The sequence below is a fragment of the Manis pentadactyla genome, chromosome 4 (assembly GCF_030020395.1).
Source record: "Manis pentadactyla isolate mManPen7 chromosome 4, mManPen7.hap1, whole genome shotgun sequence".
In the NCBI taxonomy this organism is placed as follows: Eukaryota; Metazoa; Chordata; class Mammalia; order Pholidota; family Manidae; genus Manis; species Manis pentadactyla.
Window position 1 is genome coordinate 21,828,006 of NC_080022.1, and position 9,047 is coordinate 21,837,052.

General features: G+C 45.9%; 1 protein-coding gene and 1 pseudogene across 2 annotated transcripts in view; both read right to left on the minus strand.

Moving 5' to 3' along the window:
- The window catches only part of MECR (mitochondrial trans-2-enoyl-CoA reductase), a 28,878-nt gene extending 19,831 nt beyond the window's left edge, over positions 1 to 9,047 (minus strand). The window contains exon 1 of one of the 2 annotated variants that reach the window (XM_036915036.2): positions 8,838 to 9,047. In XM_036915036.2, coding sequence (XP_036770931.2) covers positions 8,838 to 9,013 — 176 coding nt within the window. In that variant the 5' untranslated portion in view covers positions 9,014 to 9,047. The remainder of the gene's footprint in view (positions 1 to 8,837) is intronic. The other variant, XM_036915038.2, reaches the window with a different exon arrangement.
- LOC118927159 (U6 spliceosomal RNA) lies at positions 6,971 to 7,070 on the minus strand (annotated as a pseudogene).

The following is a 9,047-nucleotide window of genomic DNA, read 5'->3' on the forward strand; positions in this document are numbered from 1 at the left end:
AACAAAAAACATAGCTGTCAGTTTTCAGAGTTTTCTGGATTTTGGAGTTGCAGATATGAATTTGGATTTGGGGGGGGAGAGAGAGAGAGAGAGAGAGAGAGAGAGAGAGTGTGTGTGTGTGTGTGTGTGTGTGTGTTGTCTCCCCATAGACTGTGAGCTCGAAGGCAGAGGACTTTAGTCTTAACTCAATGTTTAGCATGGTGCCTGGGACCAAAACAGTGCTCAAGAATGCTTCCTCAAGAAATCACCCAACTTTCCTCTCTCGCGAGGAAATGTAGCATACAAGTGCTAGTCATTTAGGGAGTCAGAGGAGAGGCTCAAACCACAGGGAGTGGTAATCCTATTTAGGGTTATACTTGCTTTTCCTGGTTCTGGCTGTTTAGGAAAATACCCCTGAAGGATGGATGTAAATAAAAATGGAGGCTATTCTTAAGAGTTTGGTCTAAGCAAAAACTCATTCCTCACAGGGAAGTGCTGATCAGATCTGAAATAAAATTCTACTTCTCAAAAGTCTAGATGTCCAGGGTCAAGATGAGAATACAGGTGGATCTCAGTTTATAAATGAAAGGTAGAGCATGGATTTGGAGTGAAATAGGCAACACTGGGTCTGGATCCTGCTCTGGTCATTTACCAGCTAAACCTCAAAATACTCATCTGTGAAATGGGGAGAACACCAGAACCCAGTTCGCTGGATTAACTGAGTTAATATACACAAAGAATTTACTAGAGTACCTGATACACAGTAGATGCTGAAGAAGTCTGCTATCATCAGGGGTAGGAACAGCCAAGGGTTTGAAACAATTAGCTGGCTAGACCCCTGAAAAGGATCACTAATCACTGAAAGGAAGACAGCAACTTTTTGGAAACTTCGAATAAATCTCATTCAACAAATATTTATGGACAGTCCTCCTAAGTGTCAGGTAGTGTGCCAAGGGGTTTAAAGATGAAAAAAATAAAACCTCCTGCTTGGGAGCTTGATGGTGAGGGGACTCATGAAGAAACACTGAGAGGCAGGCTTGTGAAACTAAAGCTGACTGAGTTGAACAGCTGGAGGAAGAAAACAAAGGCTGAGCCAAGGGGCTTTGGAAGTAGTGATACCTTAGCCGGGGCTTGAAGGATAAAATGAGTTTACTGGGTGGACCGAGAGGAAGGAAGGCTTCCCTGCCAAAGGGAAAGGCAAAAGAATGTGAGCCCACAGGCCAGGCAATAGGTGCAGTCTGGATTCCAGTTGTGGAAATGGACAGAAGGATTTGATAACCTGGAATCTCTTAAATAAGAAGTGGCATTGATGTCACTTGGTGACCAACTCCATGTGGGGGCAGTGGGAAGTCTTTGATGGCTCCTGAGCTTCTGGCATGGGCAACTGGGACTGCCATAGAGAGGAAGTGTGCCTTGGAGTGGGGAGGAAGGTATTCTAGTCACAGCTTCCGGCAGGCGGCCTGCACTATGGTAAGGAGCAGAGGGCACTCTGCTGGTGTATGTACGGAGTGGTGAATCAGCTGTGACCAGGGTGGCAAATTTATTCTGGGCGATCTGGCTGGACAATTAAATGAGTGTTGACAGTTCACCGAGCTCCAGGCATTGTGCTTAACATTTTATATACACGATGTTATTTAGTCCTCAAAACACCTATTTGGTGGGTGTTATCACCCCAATTTAGAGATGGGAAACTGGAGCTCAGAGAAGTTAAATAACATGCCCAAGGTTAAACTGTTAGTAAGTGGCAAGACTTGATCTTAAGCTTGATCCAAACTCAGAGTGTTGAACACTAAGCCAGTGTCTCTGACACTGTTAGTGGAATTCTTGTCCTGAGAGGTAATTTTAGGTTTCTCTAGGGGCCAATACGTTTGGGAAACACTGCCTACTAAGCCCCCTTTATGAGAGTCAGACTGTACATTAAAGTCATAAGGGCCCTGAGAAGTCCTCCGGTAAAAAACCCATATGGCTTTGTGGAATCCAGAGCTTCCAGAATTAACTCAGCTGGGACACCACTTCCCCAGCATCCCCAGCAAGTACCTGCCTCCAGACAGCAGTTCGCAGAGTGCTTCATTGGGCTCCAACCTGCTCTGTGCCAGATGAAAGTCAGAGAAGTGGGAGGACAGGAGAGTGGGGCAGGGATGGGGGTCTAGACGATGGAAAGCTGAAGCTGCTAACACAGGTGGGTGAGGGCAGGGGCCAGGCCTGACACGCTGCTTGCCCCGGGGGTGAGGTGTGTTGGTCCAGCTGCATCTCACTAGGGAGACCAGCCCCAGCCTGCCCCACAGAAGGCCATCAATACCAGACACTGCTGCTCCTGCAGACAGTGCTAACAACATCGTCAAGGATTCGATTCTGCTGAGACAGGAAGGAAAACGGGGCCAGAGTCTGAATCCAGAAGTTGGACTTCTGGTGTAATGATAGCAATTTCTTCCTTGTGTGTGCGCTTTTTGTTTTTAAGCTCACCAAAGGAACCATGGCTATGGTGTGGGGTGCAAATGAGGCACCCAAACAGCCTGGCTAGATCTCAAGTCACCTCCCCAGGATGGTGGAGGGTCTTCCCCTTACGACTAACGGCGCCAAGCAACTCGGAGGGGTGCCACTGTCTTCACTCAGCAGATCCCAGGCTGGATAAGGTCACAATGGCTCCTTTGAGGCCGAGGCTGTACACCTGTGATACCATATGAACTACAAGGGAGACAAAAGCAGGCCGAAGAAAGAGCCTTTTGAAAGGGGGGAAAAGAGGCCAGTGCTCTGGGGACTGGCTCAATTATATTTGCTATTAAGGTGGGTACTAGCCAGCTCTGCTAAGATATCTTTCCTGCCTTTTGAATTTAATTAGCAACCATTTGTACTTATCTTGCATCTTACACTCAATCACCTCAAACCAGTTAATATCGTCTTGAGCAGGAAGAACAGGCAGGGAGAGACTGTCACGGCCACAGAGTTTCTCATCTATTATAGAGAGCCAAGAGTGTGTGTCCCATCACAGGGCACTGGGTGAAGATAACTGGCATTTCATGTGGCTCCCTAGGTCTGTCTGCAATTCTCCATGGTCACAAACAAGCCGCTGTCTGTGATTTAGTGAGATGCCTGGCACACTGGGTACACTGTTCTAAGATTTGATTAATAAGAAGCAGGCCACAGTTGGGAAATTGCTGAGGAATGAAGTTCTTCAGCTCACAGCTTGTAACAGGTCCCTCCCGAGCAGGGTTGTTGGCGGCCTCAGTTGCTGGGGTTCTAAAGGAGCCCTGGCTCTCGGGGGAAGCTCCTTTCCCCGAGCAGGGCTCACATGCTCCATGTCTCTTGGTGTACTAGGCACACCCACTTGCCTCCCTGCACCTCTTCTGGCTTCCCTGCCTCAAAGTAATCTAATCTTGTCCTTCCACCATTCAGGTCTTTTTGCTCTTTAGCACAGTCATTTTGAACAGAAGGGAAGCAGAGACTTAAGTCAACTTCTGGAAGTTTCTACACGGGGCTGGCAAATCCTCTCCCTACCTTCTCAATCTTCTACCTTCCCTCAATTAAGATTGCGAGAAAGTCTGCAAGCCTCATAATATTCTACATCTGCTGACATCAAGTAACTTGCCTGAGGGAGCTGCAGAGTCTCTGTTGGATAGTTTGCTGAGGCCTAACCTTGTCGCCCTAGAGAGCAAGTCCGGGCCACAGCAGGGGACACACTCCCTGTCTGCAGCTGCTTTTGTTTCTTTGTCAGGTACCAAGATGGCCATGCAGTCCCTACCTGGCAGGCTGTTGATTATGTAACCAACCAAGGGCAAAGGGGCTCCTTGGTGAAATCTTGTGCCCAGGACCCCAGATTCTAGCCACACTGTTGCTCCCTGGAGGTTTCTAGAGCAACCACTGACAAGCAGGCAGTTCACTGTCTGCCTCAGTTTCATAGACTTGTTAGAGCTGGACAATTGTTGGGTCAAAGAAGATTCGCACTCACACCCATTTCTGGTGCTGCAGTTCATGCTGAGAGCAATGCTGAGGCCTCGTATTGGCAGGAAAGTGTTGTTTGGAGAGAACGGGGTAAAGAGATGTGTAGGTTTTGAGGTATACAGAAAAGGGAGCTGTGAAGGTTTGTACTGGCATAGAGGATGGGGGCGAGGGGAAAGGAGATATGGCATGCATGCTGGTATTCACCACTGCTGACCTTGGTCAACCCCTTTGTTTTATCAAAGAAGAACTGGAAAGAATGGAGACCTGAGTGATTTCCTCACTAACAATGAGTTGCAAAGTTGGGACTAGAACTCAGGCCACTGCTCTTGGGGATGGTCCCCAGTGACAACATCCTTAGGCACAGATTAACCCCATGTCACCTTTGCTTTTCCTTCTCTAAAATGAGGACCTTTCCTACTCCATTTTTAGGGTGGGAAAGGCCTGGACCCACACCTGAGAGCTACAGGAGCTGCTAGGAGGGCCAATCATAGTAACCTGGAGTTGCAATGAGTGGCAGCATTCCTTCCAGACCCTTTAGACATAAGGCGAAAACCCCTGTCTACGGTGCAGCACCTGCCAAGTTTCACCCTCAGAGGCAGGAATGAGGAACTGAGGGTACAAGGGCTTGGTCCTAAGCCCCACAGCCTAGTGTGAAGTCTAGAGGGAAGGTAATGCGCAAGTGTTCCAGGATGTAACAGGAATTTGGCTAGAGTGAATCCTGTGGCCTTCCTTCAGGACCACAACAAAGAGCTCCAGCAGACAAACAAAATCCCAGTTCTCAACAGAGTACCAAACCAGAATGCTAAGTTTTTTTCAAAGCACTGTAATTCTGCTTTAAGTCACCGCATAGAGTTTTGGTTTTAAACACTGACATCTACAGTAAAAAGAAGTCCCCAGAGAGTAAACAGTACCCTACAGTGAGAACTCACTACCCAAACAGCCTGGGTCCCCACCACCTGCTTCTCCAAATCCCATCTGGCTAAGATGGAAGGGGTATTTGTCTAAGGGATTCACAGCTTCATTTCATTTTGTGCAAGCGGCAGGCAGGTGAGAAAGCTGTGATGGCCAGAATGCTATTTTATGAAAGCTTTAGGATCCTGAAAAGGGAAGGAGGCAGAGGATTACATTCCTATTATCTTCCCAAGGGTAGGGCTGCCCTTCCTATGATGAGTAGAGCCTTGGGTCTGAATGGCTTATAAGTTTACCTTCTCTTCTGACATATCTTATTCTCAATTTTATAGTCTATCTCATTCTCAAAAAGCATTTGAGATGACTGTCATTGCTTTTTCAGGATTATGTCTCTATCAAAGACTTTTAATAAAGAAGGGACATCCTACTTGTATGATTTTGGGTAAGTGACTTCCAAACTTCTCGAACCTCAGTTCTCTTATCTGTAAAATGGGGATAACAGCAGCTGCCAAAATGGGTTATTGTGATTTTTGAATTCCATAATGTATGAGAATCAACCTGCCACACACTACGTATACAATAAATGAGAAACGTTTTACCATAAGACCTAGGGAATGGCAAAGTTCTGAAATGGGACTTCCATGAACAAAAGGCAGGAGTACACTGGAGTTTCTGAGAACTAGCTGATAGAGAATCTAGAACTCTGCACAAAACACAATGGGCATGGGGACCTCTGACATTTCTAGAATGTTTGTATTTCTCCCATGTTTGTCATTTTCTTCTGCACAGACTTACTTCATTTAGATCAGCAGTTCAGTCCTTCAAAAGAAGAAGGCCCAAGTGCTTATTAGGGGCCATTTTGGTAGGGGGCAAGGGAGACTCTAAGAGACCAGGGAAAAGGCTTAGTGGAGGAGGAAACAGCTGGAATGTCTGGGGGCCAACAGGAATGAAGAGAGGGACATTTAGAATGTTGACATGAGAACAGGAGTTCCCTGGAGGCCTCATTCTGAGGAGTTCCACAACCCTTCAGACCTGAGCAGACCATTCCTTGTTCCCTCTACTGCTGCAGAGCTCTGGTCCACAGTGCAAGCACCACAAACCACAAAACACTCTGCTCAGACCTGGGTGGTTCTATGACCCTACCTGGTGTAACCTAACTCACACACCCAGTTGCCAGGATGTTTAAAGGACACTTGATTCTTTCTGTGACAGTGTGGTTACCCTAAACCTCCTAAGGCATGAGTACAAAGAAGAGACTCCCAGCCTCTGGCCTTAGTCCATACATGAACAAGTCACCTGAATCTGGGTCAGAAGGGAAATTCTGGGCAGAGGGAGAATTGCCTACCTGACAGTCCATATCAACAGGGCAGCGGTTCTCAACCCTGACTGGGGCATCAGAGTCACTTGGAGAGCTTTAAAGAACACACAAGTTCAGCGCCATTCTAGACCTACTAAATACCTCATAGGAGGCACCTAGGAATATGTAGTTAAAAATGCCTCAGGTGACTGAGATGTGCAGCCAAGGATGAATACAATGCTTCATGAAAGTATCCTGTTTTGAACTTCTGGGAAATATCGAGGGTTCCACCCAAGGAGACAAGAGAACTGTCTTTTCCCTCTAAGTGGCATCTGCAACCAGACTGGTCTGTTCCAGCTCTCCTGGCTCTCCAGCAGGGGGCAATCAATCAGGAGCCAAGTGCACTCAGCTGTCTAACTTCCACAGACTTTTCCTTAGGATCCTTCAACGGTGGAGACATCTTCCTCATCACCAAAGAACTCAACAGAAGGCATATTTCTTACAGAAATTATATTCAGATTTAACTAACATTGTTGGAGCACCGGTTTTGTGGCAGACCCAGAAATTACAAGCCTATGAGAGAGGTACTACATCATTCCTGTGTGCGGTGCATTCCTGGAAAAGGAGGAATGTTCCTCAGAGCTTTACCAACTTTTCAGCACAGTCCTCAGGGACATGTCTTCCTGACATGGGGATTTATTACCTATGATCAACATACATGTGGGATTTACTGACTGATGTGTCTTCTCTATGGTGTATGTAACTAGGCTGAATGCATGACCTTGAATTTATCCGAGGTTTATTCCTTTTGGCTGTCAAAACATCTAGCTTGTACTATTTCCAAGTAAAAATATGGAATGCTTCAAGAATTTGCATGTCATCCTTGTGCAGGGACTGTGCTAATCTCTGTATCATTCCAATTTTAGTATATCTGCTGTTGAAGCAAGAACTCTATAGTCTTTTGACCATGAAATAATTCCATGTTTGCCTATTCTTTGGCAAACAATCCAACCATTTGCTGAAGTCAGTTATAAACAAGGACTGCAGGAGAGTATGAAGGTGCTTTTTGGTGAAAACACTAGATTGATCTCAGCTGACTAGCACTATGAGCTATACCTGTATTGTCTCCATTTTTAAAGATGATGAAACTGAGGCTTGGAGAACCTCGGTAACTTGCTAAACACACACATGCTAGGACAGGGGAGGGCATGGAATTAACCCAGGTCTGATTCCCAGACCAGTGCTTTCACCTTAGCTCCACTACAGTGACCCTACCAAACCCTTTTGATTGGCTATAATCACTTTTGTGCAGATTTACAATAGTTGACAATTCATACTATTTTATCAGCCACATGCAAAAATCATGGATTCAGATTCAATAGACTCTTACGAGTACATAATCATAAAAGTAGTGAGGGCCCAGAGGGGCTGAGTGACTTGTCTAAGATCAAACAGCTACTAAGAGGCTGAGCCTGTATTTGACCTTAGGTCTGCATGGCTCCAAAACAGGAGCTCTTGTTAACTAGCTAAAGGTACATATATAGTACAGTGGAGAGGAAATCACATGAGATAGGAGTCAGAAGCCATGGATTCCCATTCCTGTTCCAATACCTATTAGTTATATCACTTTGAACAAGTCCTCTGCCCTCTAGAAAATGTAAACAATAATCTCTGACCTACTTTTTGCGAAGTGAAGATTCAAATGGACATCAAAGTATTCAGAAAATACCCTCCAAAAAACAAGTGTAGGGACACTGGTCAGTCAGACTTGGTTTAAATTCCAACTGTCACTTACTTGCTGCATGACCTGGGGCAAATGGCTTTATCTGTCTTATGTCTCAATTGTTTCATCTGCAAAACGGAGCTAAATCAAGTACCTACCCCAACAGGTGGTTGTGACAATTAAAGGGAGAGCATCCATTTAAACAAGGGATTGCCTGACACAGTAAACAAAATCAGCCATTCCATCCAGGGATGAATGGATAAAGCAAATGTGGTAATATACATACACACAATGGAGTATCACTCAGCCATAAAAAAGAATGAAATCTTGCCATTTGCAACAACATGGATGGACTCAGAGGTCATTATACTAAATGAAATAAGTCAGAGAAAGACAAATACTGAATGATCTATCTTATATGTGGAATCTAAAACCAACCAACAAACCAACTAAGCTCACAGATACAAAGAACAAATTGGTGTTTGTTGGGGAGGCAAATGGGTGAAGGGAGTCAAAAGGTACAAACTTCCAGTTATAAAATAAGTAAGTCATGGGATGTAATGGACAGCATGGCGACTATATTTTGTAATAACTCTACTGCTTATCTGAGTCGCTAAAAGAATAGATCTTAAAAGTTCTTTATCAGGAAAAAAAAATTTTGATAACTACGGTGACGAATGTTGACTTACTGTGATCATTTCGCAATATATACAAATATCAAATCATTATGTTGGACACCTAATATGTTGTATGTCAATTGTGCCTCAATAACAATAAATAAACAAACGTCACCAGCACTCTCGGGTCTTCAACTACCTGAAAACGCGAACTTTCTGAGCTACCCAGAACGCCGTGGCTTCAAATGCAGTCCTGTTACTCTCTGCCTTCTTCCCCGGACCCTGCCCCTCTCTTCCCAGTCTCCCTTCTCTACAGCCCTTCTTAAACCTCTCCAGGAACCCCAGTCCCGTCCCGTTTCGACGCCTCTCTTACTCGACGACCTTGGTGGGGTCCCCATGGTGCCCATAGACCAGCGCCCGTACCAGGGAGGGCTCGGCAGATGCTGAGTAGGGAGCGGCGGGAGGCCAGCCGCTGCCCCAAGCGGCGGGCAGTCCCCGCCGCAATTTGGCCGGGGCTCGAGCCCAACACAGGGAGCAGCAGGCCCACATGCTTGCTCCTTTCCGTCAACGCAGAACATGGGCC